Source organism: Eublepharis macularius, chromosome 3 (genome assembly GCF_028583425.1).
Source record: "Eublepharis macularius isolate TG4126 chromosome 3, MPM_Emac_v1.0, whole genome shotgun sequence".
In the NCBI taxonomy this organism is placed as follows: Eukaryota; Metazoa; Chordata; class Lepidosauria; order Squamata; family Eublepharidae; genus Eublepharis; species Eublepharis macularius.
Genome location: NC_072792.1, coordinates 141,999,512 through 142,017,089, shown reverse-complemented (window position 1 = coordinate 142,017,089; position 17,578 = coordinate 141,999,512). Strand labels below are relative to the sequence as shown.

The 17,578-nt window shown below is 40.8% G+C and overlaps 1 protein-coding gene across 1 annotated transcript in view; it reads right to left on the bottom strand.

The window, feature by feature from the left end:
* ABI3BP (ABI family member 3 binding protein) overlaps positions 1-17,578 on the bottom strand; it is a 249,584-nt gene that overhangs the window by 55,739 nt on the left and 176,267 nt on the right. Inside the window, exons 28-32 of the mRNA XM_054974771.1 lie at positions 15,573-15,620; positions 14,540-14,614; positions 10,044-10,118; positions 3,538-3,615; positions 1,092-1,166 (exon numbers count right to left, since the gene is read on the bottom strand). Of these exons, the coding sequence (XP_054830746.1) occupies positions 1,092-1,166; positions 3,538-3,615; positions 10,044-10,118; positions 14,540-14,614; positions 15,573-15,620 (351 nt within the window). The remainder of the gene's footprint in view (positions 1-1,091; positions 1,167-3,537; positions 3,616-10,043; positions 10,119-14,539; positions 14,615-15,572; positions 15,621-17,578) is intronic.

Sequence of the window (17,578 nt, the reverse complement as noted above, 5' to 3'; positions counted from 1 at the left end):
TTGTTAAAAAAGAAAAAGCATACTAAAACTAAAAACATACTTGAGACTAAAATTATAGTTTGGCAAGATATCTGATAAAATCTCTCCTGCAGCTTTTAGTATCCTCAACATTATACAGAATTGACAAAGGGAAATGAAGAACCTTCTGAAACAACTACAGGTTTTGCTGAGATCTTTCCCAAATGTATAAATACCACTGATTTTGACATATAATTTTGCATGATTGTAGACTTCACCTGTGAGAAGTAGAAAGAGATCTGTGCAGGTGGCTTTTTAAATCTGAAAGAGTTCACACAACATCTTGCTAATAGTGTTCGATTTATGTACTGCCCTTCAGGACAACTTAATGCCCAGTCAGAGCGGTATACTAAGTTTATTATTATTATCCTCACAATAATCACCCTGTGAGGTGGGTGGGGCTGAGAGAATGCCAAGAAGCTGTGACTGACCTGTAACTAAGGGGCCTGGAAGTTGTCTGGGGGGAAATGAAGTGGGGGAGGGGGAGCAAAAGGCCCATCATGTCTACTTAAATTCTTATGCTTTCATGAATGAGCTTTCTAGATTGTGCTTTTTTTGGCTTTAGCAATTCTAATTAGTAGTCATGGTTTTAAAAAAGGGCACACTCTCTCTGCCCGTTTTGCATGGTTCCTCAGAACATGAGTCCAATAGTTGTGAAAAGGCCTTAAGAATACAAGGTAGTGTTCATAGTCTGGTAGGTCAGTATCTTATTCCAAACAGCAACTCTTAAAGTATGGTGTAGATGTCATAAATTCAGTCATTTTAGTTTAAGTCACTTCTGACAGCTAATGTTGCAGATACCTTTGCAAGAAGCCCTGTTTAACTTATATGAGATAATAGCCTCTGACATTTCTATCTTCTCAGTTCGATGGATTTTTTTGCTAAATCTGGCAACAGAATAATGGCTTCCACAGAAGACATGGGTGGCAATATGATATTTTTGTCTTATGACTGTAGCTACTCAGGCATAACTAGGAAGAATTCGGCTATTTGTCTCTAAAAATATAGAAAGCGAGGTTTGGCTCACAATATAATTACAAGAACATATAGAATTACCAAAGTGACTCAATTACCAGGTTTGGGCTCTAGAATTCTTGGCCTGGTGGATGGTTTTGATTTATTAGGAATGAAGTTTTCCACTGGTGAAGCTGCAATAAAAAATTAAACCTGGATTATAACCCTTAATAACATATTTTGTCCTTCTTACTGCAGAGAAGCAAAGCGAAAACAAAGTATGTTAAAGCAATTCCAAAGCCAACTATGGTAGTGTCCAAGGAGGAAGTCAACAGTTATTATTATTTTTTTTGGTCCAGTTGTGTTGTTTATGATGAACTTTCCAAAAACTAATCTTGTCAATTACAGGAGAAGAAAGGCAGAAGACAAATATGAAAAAGAAAGGAAAGAATGGTTTTATAGCTCGGTTGGTGAGAGAAGATTGTCCAAGTATAATGCAAGATTTCAGTTTATGCAAGAAGGAGGTAGGTAAGGGTCCCCTGACCCCCACCATAGTTTTCATTGCTACTGAGGGAAGGGAGAGGTAGAAAGATCTCTCTCCTAGTGGCAAGCATGTAGAATGAAACAAGCAAGTTAGCAAGTAACGAATTGTAAGCAAGTTATCTTCTTTGAGATAAGTGAATCCAAAGGCAGTTGGAACCTGTACCAACTAAGGGTTCAGCACAGGGTTCACCACAACCCAGGAGTGGTTTTTTGCTCAGCAGTTCCAACCACATTGTAGTAGCATGCCAAAACCCCAACCTGAACTGGACTAGGCCTGTAAACAGAATTTTCATACTCTCTGTGCTTCAAATTGATGCATCTGGAAGTCAGCACAGCCTGATATTGATCATATGTAGAGATGTCACAGGTTAAGGTGGCTATCCTTTATTTATTTAAATTTATTCATTTAAAACATTTATTAGTCACCTTTCCACCTTAGAGAAACTCAAGGCAGATTGAATGTTGTATGCTGTCTGACTGAATTGCTCTTTATATTTTATATTCTGCTCCAAGTCTCAGCAAGAAAGGCAGAATATAAATGAAATAACTAACTAAACAAACAAAGGAGAAACAGATCTTTAAACTGTAATCATCCAAGAGACTCGATCTACCAGAACAGCACTTGAGATCTAAGGGCTTTTAAAAAACACGTTAAAAAAGAAATAGCCATGTCTGTCTTTGCAGTAAAAAGCAGTCATTGTTCCACTAATTCAGTCCTTTGGCATGATGTAATGCCCACAAAATGCAAATTGTGTTTACATAATGTACTATGTTTATCCATCATGCCCTAAATATCAGTATTTCCTTAATTTGCATTTTTTTTCATGCAATCCTGTTCATGTATAGATGTATTCAACTTTCTCTTTTTACCAAGCACTCAAAGAAGTATGCTCTTGCCTGTGAAACCTCATGCCACATTCAGCTATTTAGGTTGATCTGTGGGAGGAGAACCAGGAGCGCAGCCACAGCTTTGTTTGACACTTTCATAGCAGCAGTTCCTACTGTTCAGATAACAGGCTACTTTTGAAATGGTATAGGAGAGGGGTTTCTTTGAATTTATTTGAAAATCTGAAATTGTTATAGCAAAATATCAAAAGTCTGTCTTTATATATAATTTCCCCGCAGGACATGCTTATTGCTTCTTTGGATTGTAGCCTTAAACCATATGGTACCACAAAATTCTTTTACACAATAAAAAAAAATCTATTCTGGTTATCCCTGCAAAATACATCACATCATGATGAGTGAGCCTTTTTTTTCTTTTAAAAGGAATTTTCATACAGTATTGGAACTGATGCAAAATTAACTTTGCTATCTCCTTTGAACACCAAGGTTGGGACCAAAGTAGACAAAACACATTAAAAAAGAAATAGTGGTCCCCTGGTGGTCCCTGGACCAAGGGACATCCGGCTGGCTTTTTCTGCCCTGGCCCCAGCCTGGTGGAACACTCTCCCACTGGAGATCTGGGCCCTGTAGGACCTATTACAGTTCCACAGCGCCTGTAAAACGGAGATGTTCCGCCAGGCCTTTGGTTGAGGACCAGCGGGTGTCCCCTCTTATCCTATCTAAGATCGCTACCTCTTCTATGACTGCCCTCGGCTATGCATTTTACCCACAGCTATGACTCATGCAGGTCTTTTATTAGTATCCAAAGTAGCCTATGTATAATGGAGCTGGAGTATTTTAATATAAGTTTTTGAATCTGTTTTTAAAGTTGATTATTAATTTATTGTGTTTTAAAGATGATGTGAGCTGCCCTGAGCCCATTTGTGGGGAGGGCAGGATATAAGTCAAATAAAATAAATAAATAATAAATAAAATGGAAGTGCATGATTTCATTGTGCAAAGAACAGCAATCATTGCATATTTTGTGTCAAACATCAGTTGAGTGTACGGCAAGGTCAGCTGAGCGTATGGAAAGAAAAAATGATTATTAGTATTGGCCTGACCCAAGTTTCTCCTTGAAATTCCTTCACCTGAGAGAATCAAGAGAAAAGCATGATCATAAGTAAATATTATTACCCAGTGTTGCCTGTTCCCTTTCAGGAGTATGAGGTGTCACGGTAGTGATAGGATCTTGAGAGAACGTAATAATTACAGCTGGAAACAATGGAAAGAAGTCATAAGTGGAGAAAAATAATTAAAATATTATTGTTTTACATCACCTAAAAGTACTCTGTTTCAAAAGTGCTGTGTTATTCTCGCATATATAAGACAGCAAAATCTCTTTGGCCAACAGTTTTATTGCATTTTCAAAATATAAAGTTTGAACAGGAAATTACAATATATTTATATATAAAAAGTTATTAGTGTGTTGAAGAAATTAAATCCTTAAAATACCAGAACATTTTCTGTACAGGTTGCATTTCCTGCATTAATCAATAAATAACACCTAATGATGGAATTACATTTTTGTTTTAAATGTTATACCCACACTGCCCTCAGTTAGCATAGGCCCAGTGAATAAGGTGCAGTCTCATTCTCACCCCCTGCTACCCACCATTCACTATATATTGTCTAGTGATCTGCAAATGTATTGTCGAATCCAGCCCTTTATCAAGTTTTTTTTTTTAAATCCAGGAATATAATAGCAGGCATCCAATAATTTTATTTATTTATTTGATTTGATTTATACCCCCCCTCCCCACAGATGGGCTCAGGGTGGCTAACAACATTCAAAAAATGTTGAACAACCCGGAAAATCCACAACAACCATCATTCAAAAAATACATTAAAAGTCACAAAAACATAAAATCAATAATAATTTTTAAAAAGTCATTAAAATAGTCCAGGAGCAGGCTGTTTAAACAAATATTGGGAGTCCGTATATGGGCATAGCAGATTGCCGAGGGCAGCCCCAGAAAAAGTGGTGGCCTTAGATGGAAGAAGGAGGATACCCACTGGCACTCAGCCAAAGGCCTCGCGGAACATCTCCGTTTTACAGGCCCTGTGAAACTGTAACATTCACAAAGCAGGATTTTTGTGCTTCCTTCTTCTGCTTTAATCAACCAATGACCAGCATAAATTTGCTTGGGAATAAGAGAACTTCTGCATTTTAACCCATTTTTTTTATCCACTGCTGCCCTGACTCTGTGAGCGGAACTACAAGTGACAAAAGGCACAGATTAGACACTTTTCAGCTTCCCTCAAGTTTTGATGGGAAATGTAGGCAGCTTGGCGGAATGTTGGACAAGTGACAGTTGAAAAGTCCATTGGACAGCAGTCAGAGAGCCAAGCTGCAAGACTAGGATGCCTACATTTCCCATCAAAACTTGAGGGAAGCTGACAAGTGTCCAATCTGTGCCTTTTGTCACTTGTAGTTCCACTCTGTGAAAAGTGATGTGGGAACAGTAGTTTCAAACAGTATTTACATCTGTTTATGAACTATATATGAAGTGCTAGGTTCCGTTCAAGCTGTGCCGCTTTTTCTGGTGCTGTTTTTTTTTTAAGGTTCCAACTTTTGCAATATACCGATATAGTGATACAGCACTGTACTGAAAATCTGTATCAGTTTAAAAACAAAATGGAAAAGTATGTGTTGGAAATGGGTGGGAAAATAAAAAGGCAATGCTTTCAGAAGCTCCGCAGACATTTCAAACAGTACTTTGAAACTAATCAGAAACACATAGGACATTAGAAAAACAGGAGAAAAGTGTTTTCAAACAAACAAAAAACACCTCAACCCTACATTGCAAATCCGACACAAACGGCTTTATTTGAAAAGGTAAAAGGAAACATTTCTTAACAACCAGCAGTTGTGTCTTAAATGCACAAAACCCTATTTGCAACCAGCAACTGAAATGGCAGTGTGAAAGGACTCTTAGACAAGTTTTGAAATATTTTTTTAAAATAGTGGAGGTCACCATCCTGCAAGAAGGCTTCTTTGTGTAAGGAACTTCCCTACAAATTGTGTCTCTTCCTCCAATTACTAGAATGACTAGAATCCCACCCAATGGAAGCATGTTTTGCAGAAAGTTCTATCTTGGAAAAGTCAATACTTTACAGTGAGTATACAATGACCATTAGAGAGAAGGTAGGGTTGCCAGGTCCCTATAACCTCCTCAAGGGGGGAGGGGTCCTGGCAGTTACCTCAAGGTTAATTCACATGCGTGCTCCTGGCACTAACACAATGACAGCACTTCCAGGCAGTGACATCATTGTGCCAGCAGTGGGCTTGCTTCTGCACTTCATGTGGGGCCAATTCAGCTCATTGGGGACCCAGATTGACCCCTGAGAAGCACGGGAGCATGCCCACCACTGGGCACGATGACATCACCTGAAGTGACATTGTCATGCCCACCAGGAGCATGCCTGCTGTGTGGTGGCCCAGGAGGTTCCTTGTCTCCTAGGCCCATTCCCCAAGTCTTTCCCCCTCTGGCCACGTAAGTGGCAGTGGGGACAGAGGCTGGGAGTGGGGAATCCCCCACCAGGATTGGGAGCCATAAGAGAAGGAGTAACGCCTCTTTTAAAATGGTACCTTCTATTTTTTTCTAATGAGTACTTATATTAAAAATAACTGACAGGATCACATAGTTAATATGAGGCAACTTCTTAAACCCGATAAAATAATTTTTAATCTATTAATTTAACCAATCCATAGATCTTGCATTGGGGCCCTCATTAAAAATCTGCAAGAAAAACAAATGGATTGTGAGAGTATATAAAGTACAGTTAATGATGACAAAGGACACTAATGAGAACAGCAGCAATAATGGGGGGAGGGCTGATTGATGTGCAGTAGCTCCAGAACTCCAATGTCAAGCATCTGAAAGAAGTCACAGACAAACACTACAAATGAGCCAATGATTTGTTATTAACTGAGGGAATAAGAATCTATACTTTACAAATTAGGAATGTGAGGGGAAAATGAAGTCCATGCTTTGAAATGCATTTGTGAAAGCAATGTGCTTCTGTGACATAAATAATGAAAACACACAAAAAATAAATCATCGAAGATTCCAAAAAACCACTTAGACTCTCATAAGTTCAGAGGAATTTTTGAGTTCTTTCCTTTGAAGAGCATGCACTACTCTCCAGGCCAAGTTACAACCTGCTCTTGAAAGTGTTGTGTTTCAAAAGTAGTTTGTCATGAGGTATGGGAAGTTTACCACTTGAGAAAAACAAGTCTAAGGCCTCCTTGGGCTCATAGAATTAGTTTCACGTTTTTTTGGATCCTGGCCAGGATAATTATTCTTAACACAAAGTGATACTAACTGTTATTTCATAATATTTTAAAATACACAACAGCTTCAAATTAATGGGTTGAATCCTATGAATAACTTTTAGACAATTTTCACTAATTCCCCTTTATCACAACAAACCTCTTATCCCTCAAAGCTATTTCTGGAGGGTTCGGTATCCCCTTGTCATTTAGAGCGCATTTTGGGCTGCGGTGGGAAGGGAAGGTGGGGAAGTCAGATGTTACAGATAGAAATCCTTCAATATATGGGCATTTAAAGACGTATCCAAGTCATTCACTCCAAGATGCTTGGAAATAATGTGTGCCAGTGAAGTGGCACTGAAAAATACTTGGTCATAAGAACCAGGATTTATTTTGCTGTTAGGACAAAATGATATGCTATACATTTAGTTTCCTGATCATTTGCAAATACTTTTTACTGCTCCAAATAAAGCCACTGGGACTTCTTTTTTGAAGGAGATGCTAGGGATGAAAAGGGTTTTTTGTTTTTTAAAAAAGTTTGACCCTAGGCTAGGGGCCACGTGGCACAGAGTGGTAAGGGGCAGTACTGCAGACCAAGCTCTGCTCATGACCTGAGTTCGATCCTGGAGGAAGCTGGGTTCAGATAGCTGGCTCAAGGTTGACTTCCGAGGTCAGCAAAATGAGTACCCAGTTTCCTGGGGGTAAAGTGTAGATGACTGGGGAAGGCAATGGCAAATCACCCTGTAAAAAGTCTGCCAAGAAAAAATCACGATGTGACATCCCCCCATGGGTCAGTATTGACTCGGTGCTTGAACAGGGGACTACCTTTACCTTTACCTAGAGGTAAAAGTGGGATACGGGAGGTGGGAAAAAGCATCCTACTTGCAGAGCTTGATGTTCTTTGGTTCCCAAGTGAGGAGTTTGAAAGTGACTGTAATGTGATGTCCAGACCTTTTAAGGAATAAGAATACATCTTTATAGTTGGTTGGTACTATACAAAGGTGACTGGCACATTGTACAGTTAATATGAATTACATTATACCCAGTGGAGGGAAGAGTTCAGTTACTGAAGCCAGGGCTTTATTCCAACAATTGTATTATGAAAGCATTTTTTAAAAGAGGTCATTTAGGTTTGGTTTTAGAAGGTCAATAGCAGCAGTGAGTAGACACTCTCATATGGCTGATATATTGAAACAAATGTTTCTTTTTAAGAGGAAGCACTCACAAATGCCTTCTTTTGGCTACTATATAGTGGAAAAAAGTGACATTATTTAGAATTCCAGTCTTCACAGAATGTAAATCTGTTCCACTGTGCTTCAACATTGTTTTAACCCTCACCAGGAAATCTTTTTATTTATTAAAAAAGTATCTTAAAAGATACACACATGTTCTGGAAAATGAAATGCTTTAATTTAGATATAAATACTGTACAGTCTCAACATTTAAAGCAATCTATCAGCAAAAAAAAGAAAGTTATTGTCTGATATAAAACCCCTATTAAATCTTTAGCATGAAACCCATCTGTAGCTACACTAGAACAGAGGCAGGAAATAATGGCTGGATTTTTTGGTACTTTATTGAAAGTTAAGAGCAATCATGGATGGAATCAGATAGGAATTGTTGCTCTGGGGGATTAGGAAGTTACTCTTTTCTCCATGGAATTTACATGATCTAAATTATCCCTGAAGTGACAGTTTGCTCCACAGAGAAAAACATACAGACACCTGCAATTAGGATACTTTTACACACAGGATGCCTTTATTTCTGAAAGGCTTCAGAGCTCAAGCTCCCCAAGAAATCATACACTCTTGTCAGAGCCAGAGTAATCCTTGATGGGAGAGGACTGGTTCTTGTTGCTCGCTGGCAACAAAAAGGTATTTTGTACATGATCACATGCCTAGAGATAACTCATACTTTATTAGTATTGTACATGTTCCAGAGCTAAAGAATGTCACAGACAGTGCTTTTTTGTTTTTTAAAAAGTGCAGGTACTCATATGTAGATATGGGCACGAACAGAAAAAAATCCGAACATGGTGTTCATTGTTTGTTGCCATCCACGAACAACGAACACTGATGAACATGATCCTGTCATGAACATGTTCATTGTTCGTTGTTCGTGGGGGCCAGCAGGCTCTCCTCCAGCCATCAAGGTCCCTACCGCACCACTCCCAGAAACCCTACCTGAGCAGGCAGCAGGAAAGGTACCAATAATAAATAATAGCTTGGCCCCCAGAGCCTGGAAGCAGCCCTGGAACCTGAAGGGGTAGATCCCTATCCCACCACACACAAAGAAAATTCAAGCTCCAATGCACTCACTCTGTCTCTCTAACAGCAGCTGTCTCTCTCTGAAAGCCAGTGCTGGGAGCCCCCCTTCCCCTGGTCTTTTCCTCTTGTAACAAATTTGGAGCTCCAGTCCACACATGGAAGGAAGACCTGCCTATCAAGCTAAATTAGGCTTAGATTGGGGTTTCCAAGGCAACAGCAGGAGTTGAGACAGAGTTCAGACAATCCCTGCCTGAGTTGCCATGGGAATTGATTGCAGGTGCCAGACTGTCTGGCTGGACGAACAGCAATGGACAAAGCTTGCAATGACCACCTGTTCATTTAGAATGGGGCCTCATGAACAGCTTGTTCACGAACAGCAGATTGGGCTGTTTGTGGGTTTTTTTAGTTTGTATTGGTGTTCATGCCCATGCCTACTCATATGTATGACTGAGCTGATTTTCACCAGGACTTGAGAGAGCCCTCTCCCCTCCAATGATGCCGGAACTAAGGTATATGACTGTCTGCACTATCTCCACGTTAAAACAGAAAACTTAGTATACCAACAGTGCAATCCTAAACAAAATTATTTCACTCTAAGTCAATTGAAGTCAAATGGGCTTAGACTGGCGTAACTCTGTTTAGGATTACACTAACCAACTTTATTGTAGCATAAGCTTTCAAGAATCACTGTTTTCTTCATCAGAGATCCAGGGGCTAATTCCCCTGGATCTAGGATTGTACTGAAAGTTCAGTGAATTTCAATTTCCCTGGCCACTCAGTAATAAATTTTAAAAATACTATTCAGTAGAAGAGTTTAAAGGGAGACTACTGGGAGAAGTTATTGAGCTGGAATTCATATGCAGATTTGGTTCTCAAAGACTGAGGCATTGCAGATGTGTAGATTCAGCATCCTTCCAGTCCTATGATTTAAACTTGAATAGGCAAGATTGGTTTATTCTTTGGTGTAATAAAGAAGATACAAGACAGAATTACTTCTATATGATACTATATGAATAAATAACATGCTACTATGGGAGAAATTGCACTGATGAATAGATGCACCCTGATTACAAAGAAATCCTTAATACTGATGAATCTACCTGGTTTTGTTTGTGTTACATGTGGACTGGGTGATGTTTTGGGCCTGGATACAACACGACGGCTTCCTTTTGGACCTGAAAGAAAGCAACAACAACAACAACAAAGGGGTTTAGCTGTCTACAACAGCTTAGTATTTCCTTGGACAAGGTTGTCCCTCTCACTCCCAGGAATTTCTTGTATTTACTGTTTCCAGACTGCCCCTTTATGTGACAGGATACAGCCTTTATTTGCACTGAGATCCATTGGGGGAAATAAGGCCATAGCCCTGCTTCTTAAGAAGATCTGCTTGCAGAAGAAAGGCTGCAGCCTGTCATCGGATCTGGTATGCTATATGAATTCACTCTTCCATGGAGATCAGGTCTTTTACTTCACTTACCAGGCTGGAGACATTTATCTGAAAGTGCATTGACTCATTAGGGTTGCCAACTCTGGCTTGGGAAATTCCTGGACATTTGGGGTGGTGCCTGAGGAAGGTGAAGTTTGAGGTAGGGAAGGGATCTCAAAAGATGTCATAGAATCCACCCTCTGCATTTTGTCCAGGGGAACTGATCTACATAGTCTGGAGATCACTTGTAATACTTGGAGCATCAGCTTGGCTTCAACCATTACAGCCTGGGGGTGTCAAAATACACATTACACGGAGTGGGCCTCCTGATAAGGGAGGTGGGATTTGGATTGGGGGCATGGCTTGTATCCCAGGATTCTTTCATGAAGAATTATTGGTGAAAATATGAATAACTAAAGAAACATTGACTTTCTTTTTAAATGTTAAATTTGCAAAATTATTCACAAGGAACACGATGTACAGAAATGGCATTACTGAATGTGGTCACCTAAGAACAAATTAAAAGTATTAATTATTGGTTAAGTTAAAGTTTCCCAAGCAAAGAATGAATATTCATAAAAATCCAGTCCCTAGGGCTTTAGTTGCTGAAAAAAATAATGACAAGTATGTACGATCTTAAAGAAAGAAAAGTGCGTGGAGGGGATCAAACTCACAGAAACTTTTGAAAATAACTCAAATATTTATTGATACCAATATGCAGAATAACAGCTGAGATCCAAAGGGCTTCTCCTAGCACGAGAACAAAACACTTCTGCACATTTACTACACTAGCTGCATTTGTCACCATATCCCTTCAAAAGGTCTCTCAACCCCCTGAAGCAGATCTTCAAGGGTTGCATCTGGAAGAATGGAGGGAAAGAGCTATTCTGTGCATATAACTCTCTTTGCAGTAGTCAGCATCTGAGTCAAGATGCTAGTTTCAAAGTATTTGTGAGGTGAACCATATTTGCCACATTTTAACCCTAGAAGTAAGTTTAGTTAAGCCCATTTATTTTACTGTGTTTAAGCACACTGAAGTGTTCTTTTTCTACGGAATGTTACTGAACAACTGTTCTAAATTTTATATCCAGAGAAATAATTACTTTACAATGGCTGCAATCCAATGCACAATTTCTTGGGAGTTTAACTTTGTACAAGCTTCAATCAGATGAAAATTTGCAATGCTTGGTCAATGACACTGACTACATCTTAAAAATAGAAAAGGTCTGATTAATTCGAACAACTAGAATACATAACACATTATATATGGAAATGTCTTTTACATAAAGCTTCAAGAGAAAAATAAACTGCTCACTTAGCCAAACATGTAGCCAGAAAAGGAAAACATTGTTCTGGTTGCTAAGTAGTGCTTCATCATTTTTTCTATGTTCAGCTGTTATGTTTATTCTATACACTGAACAGATAAGACAGATAGGATGGCTAATTCTAGGTTAGGAAATTCCTGGAGATTCGGGAGTGGAGCTTGGGGATGGCAGGCTTTTGGGAGGAGAAAGACATCAATGGTGTATAATGCCATAGAGGACAACCTCCAAAGCAGGGGAACTGACCTCTGTAGCCTGGAGATTCTGGGACATCCCCATGTCCCACCTGGATGTTAGCAATCCTAATAGACAGAAAATAACAAAAGTCTGGGATACCTTACATTTATTGTGGCAAAAGAGACTATTTCATCTGATGCATGAAGTGCTACACTCAACAAAATACATATGTCTAAACAGAGGTAAGGAAAAAAATCATGACCAAACTACATAAAATGCTGGGACTTTTATGAAAGAGTTCCTAAGCTCATTCTCCCCTTTATAAGTCAAGCATATGGGGCCTTTTCAGATCAGGATCACGATTTGGGAGTAGGGTTGCCAGGTTCCCCCGGAGCTCTAAGTGGGGGATGGGAAGGCCTCAGGGGGTTGCAATGGGTGTACTTACCTTGCACACACAAGAGCTGGGCAGAACTAGTCAGCCCTGAAACTCCTGGATGATCTTAGGCCAGTCACTTTTTCAGCCTAATCTACTGTATAAGTTTGTTTTCAGGGCCAGAGAAACATGCATGCCATCCTGAGCTTCTTGCAGAAAGGGTAGGATAAAACATAATCGATAAAAAAGTAACTGTTCTGTTTTCAATTGCACTTGTAAATTTCTGCCATTAATAGGTGGCAGACTGCACAACTGTGCATATGGAAGCCAAATAACTCCTAAGAAAATGTGCAATGAATATATGTGTAATGAATGGGAAGCCAATACACACATCTCCGTGAACCTTGCCGTAAAAATCTTGAATAGCATACAGGAAGGGAGATAGTCAAGTATATGGTGACAAATAATGTGGAAACTTTCTTCATCTAGCTAAACTGTCACAGAGGAGCCATAATGCATGGGCTTTAATATTTGAGCTTGAAGCCTCAAAATCAGCAACACAAGACTTGGGAAAATTGGATAACAGAGGTTTGGCAGGGAGGGGGTAGTCCCCCCTCACCTGAGTCACTCCCAAATGGGAGGTGAAGTGGTAAAACAGTCAGCTTATTTGGAAAAAGTGCACCAAAGGACAAGGAGAAACCAAGGGACCAAAGCACGAAGCTGAATGAAGGTTGAAAAACAGACTTTGTTAGGTTTCTACCACCTGTGAACCCATTCCTCAGAAGAGGAATGTTGATGTAAAGTGAAGATTAGTTAAATTAGTTAGTTATTCTCTTTTTAAAGTTTATATCTTAGTGCTCTGCAACATCTAGCTCTGTTCTGATTAATTCTTATTTATTTGCGTTTGGTTTTTTTAGGATTGATGCTAGTGAATACATTTTTTTTCCATATAACATGTTGTGACTAGGGCTGCGAATCTCCCCCCCCCCCGGGTGTGAGGAATTTCTCACACCCAGCTCTCATTTCCTTCTACTGCTAAGGGTGGCAGGGAGAGAAAAACACAAAAACTTGGCTGTTTGCCTGATGATGTGATGTCACTTCTGGGAAAAACCCAGAAGAGATGACAGTCCTTTCTAAGAATCGCCAGAAACTTTATGGTTTTACCAGTCTTTCTGGCAGAGCTGGTGCCAGGATGGGGCAGCTTCAGGACTGCTCCTGCCCCCTTGTGTGCACGCTCAGAGTGCGTGCGCACACCTGGACTGTGGGGTGGCGGGCGGCTGGGCGGGAGGGCTGAGAGGCTGTCGGCCCAGCCAGGCACGGCGGGTGGCTGGGGAGGTGTGCATGCATCCTCCCAGTCCTCCCACTCTGTTGCTCTGCATGCCACCCTGGATGCCTGCTGCGCCTGGCCCGCTGCTGCTGCTCCTGGCCAGGGGCGTGTGTTGGTGGCAGCAGCAGCGTGGGAGAGCTGGGAGGCTGCAGTAGCTGCAGGTCAGGCATGGCAGGCAGCCAGGGAGGCACGTGAGCAGCTTCCCATCCTCCTGGTCAGCTGCCTGCACGCTGCTGCCACCAGCTCCACAGCGCGTGCCCCTGCCCCCGCCCCGGTGCCCCCTCTGGCGCCTCAGTGCTGGAGGTGATCACTGGGCTTGCCTCAATGGAGGTGCCAGCCCTGCTTTCTGGTGATTCTTAGAGAGCACTGACATCCCTTATGAATTTTCTCCAGAACAGACACCACAATGTCACCAATGGTCCCCCATGTCCCTGCATCCCTGGTCTCCCACTGGTTTCCAGGCTGTGCCTGGCAATCCTAGTTCTAACTGCATTGAAACTCTCACCCAAGTGCCTGGCTGTTTGCACACGCACATACACACAAGTATTTCCCACCTTCTGGTGACTTAAGACCCTAGGTAGGATTTGTGGGGCATATCATTTAGGGGACCTTGAATGGTGGCAATTTCTACTGATTAATGGAGGCTCTCAAAATGTTAGGAGGGGGATAGGGGAGGACTGAATTCCCCAGAAGGGGTGTAAGACACATCATGCACCTGGGCAGGGAACTAAGCCTTCTTAGGAGGACCAGCTCTCCTACTATAGCAGGGAATTGCTAGCACATCCCTGGCAAGATGTGACTACACATGACTTCACAGCATCATGAAGCATTCTATAACACCATGCAACACTCAACCCTGCTCCCAGAAGCTCCTGCGGTTGCTAGTCTTGGCTGGCAATCCTAGCCAAGAGTTGGACTGTGACAATATGATGAAAACATTGTGCAGAAATTCACAACGGTAAATCACTTACCAGGCTTGCTTGATGTTATACTAGGACTAGCAGATGTCTTTGGCTTGGAAGGCACACGGTGAGTTTCTTTTGGCGCTGAAAGGAATTGAATATGAGAGGTTTTTAATAAAGTATTACAACTTACAGAGAACACAGAAAAATATCAGTAAGCATGCAAAAATTAATAAAAATGAGAAACCAACTGACAGCAATTACAACAATATAGATGTTCTTTGGAGAAAATCAGCGGTGTGCTATACAGTGTTTAAAGGCATATATGAAATTAGCAGCTAGCCGGGCACTCTGATGTTAAAACACAGTGAGAAAAAATTGCAAACAACGCAATGCGAACTCAAGGCAGAGGGTTGAAATATTAAATTCAATAGACAGATTCAAATAAATACTAAGACTCAAGCAAGGAACTTGCAGTAGCCCAGTAAAGTGTTTGGCTTTCACAGCTTTGAATAGCTGCCCCTTTACCATTGTACATCTCCCTTTAAAACTCAACTCATTTTCAAAAGCTGTTGCCGTGAGAGTGATACAAGGGGCTGTATTGTTAGGAACCCCCCCTCAAAACTCCCCCCCACCCTGATTACAAACCTGGGCTTTAAAAATTATTTGGATTCCTCACTATGCTTTCCAGTGAAAATATGCCTAGCTTTTCATACCTCCCCCTGCACCCTTTCGCCAAACCAACTTTGAGTACAATCTTTCAGGAAAGGTCACAAAAAAGGGGTTTGGGAAAAACATGGCAAAGCAGGGGATAGCCAGGAAGGTGGGATAACCCATGATGATGTCATGTAGCTGCCCCCCCCCAGGATCGACTGCCCTTTGGAGAGGAGCATGGAGTAAAGCCTCTGTGTGGAAGTAGCCTATACCTCGGATGCATTTAGTAATGCTGTTTTTCTAGGGGGATGGGAACATCTTGAATGCCAAGCTAAATTTATGCAAAATTTTAAAAAGGAAATGGCTTATAAAATATAATGGAATTGTACAGGTAAGATTAGTAATAGTCATAAAAAAGTTATAGTAATAGTCATAAAAAAGCTTTTACCTGCTGTTGACTTTGGTTGTTCAGGTCTAAAGGTACTTGCTTCAAGATCTTTGTCAATAATGTTAATAAATTAAAGCAAAAATAATCAGTAATAATCTTGTAAATCACCATGAAATATGCAAAAAAGATTGCTCTATTTATTTAAATAATTTATTTAGAAAATGTATACAGTTTTTTCTCCCAAAAGGACACAGACCAGCTCACAGAAAGCTGAAAACACAATGCAATATTAGCCTACCACAGCATATAATATCATACCATCCAAAAGCAATGCTTAAAATAGCAATGATGAAAAAGTAGAAAACAGCAAGTGTCAAGTAGCACCTATAAGACTAACAAAATTTGTGGTAGGGTATGAGCTGAGCTGTGACTCATGATCTGAAAGCTCATACCCTACCACAAATTTTTTTAGTCTTATAGGTGCTACTTGACTCTTGCTGTTTTCTATTGCTACAGACAAACACAGCTACCCATTTTGATCTCTCTCAGTAGTGAAAAAACACTTTTAAAATGGGGGGGGATACAGCAAACCAGACTGCTGCCCTCCCGTTCCACCAGCCCATTTAAAACAACTTGCATCAATTGGCTGCCCTCAAAAGTCTGCCTATGTATATAAGCAGGGTCAGAACTGCCTGACATTATTCAGGCAAACTATTCCACAAAGCTTAGGTAGTGATCAGAAAAGTGTGAGGGTGGGCGGATGAGAATCTCCTGCTGAGATGAAACAAAGGATTGCGCAGGCTGTTATGGGGAGAGATAGTCCTTCAAGTCTGCAATGGCCATTCAGTTAAAAACCTAATTAGATAAGATTCGGAAACATCTATAATTAGATCTTCCCAGTGTTTTTTTAGAGTCAAAGAGTGGCTCACATGGGTCTCCTGAGTTGGATTCGGGAGTCTATTATAGACAGGGGAAACAGTAGGTGCCTAACTCTTCCACCCAATTAAAATTGACCCTGGGGTTTTTAGTATCCTTGGAAGAGGAAACACATTCTCTCTCACTCACTCTCTGCCAGAATGGGGGTGCATAATCATCATGTCTGCATGATGACATCACTACCGGCAGGACCTAGAAGTAACAATGTTTCCCCAGAGTGCTATAGAATCAGCTCCAGTTCCCCCCCCCCCCAATCTCCTGTTGGTTGCTGGGGGATCTCACAACCTCACTTTCCAGAGCTAACGGTACTCTGGGGGTACCAAGGATTATAACATAGTTCTTCCCTTAGTTGCAGCACTTATAGGGTTACTTACCAACTATAGGTTGAGAAATTCCTTGAGATTTAGGAGGGGAGCCTGGGGAGGGCAGGGTTCAGAGATGGAGGAACCTCAGCGGGTAATAATGCTATAGAGTCTACATTCCATAGTCGCCATTTTCTCCAGGCAAATTGATCTCTGTAGTCTGGAGATAGTTGTAATTCTGGGTGATCTCCAGGCCCTATCAGAAAGTTAGCAACCTTAAACTCTTATTCCAAGAGGGTCCCCTTTAGAGATGCTATTTGACTTCAGAAACAGTAGGAAGATCTAATTATAGTGATTTGCTTAACTAGGCCTTAACATACAAACTTTATTTCACCAGCTTCAGGTCATGAGTTTAATTTCAGGTGGGTCAATGGCTCTGTGAAGTGCAAGTATTTATAAAATGGTTGCAGCAGTAATATGGTGATACTGTATCATTCTGTCTTTTGGCTTCCTCCAGTAAGAAGAAATTTCAAGGGCAGCCACACAGGTTCACTTCCTTCTGAAGAGAAAACACTGGACACTCATGGTATTTTCATTTTTGTCTGTTTATTCACAATCTAGCAGCATGAATAGCTCAGATTAGTCATTATGATTGTCAGAACTTGCAAGCTAAGCAGGCTTGGCCATGGTTAGTACTTGATTGGGAAACCACAAAGGGAGGCCAGGGTTGCTACACAGAGGAAAGCAACGGCAAACCACCTCTGTTCATCTCTTGCCTTGAAAACCCCATGAGTGGTTACCATGAGTTGGTTATGACTTGTGCTAGAA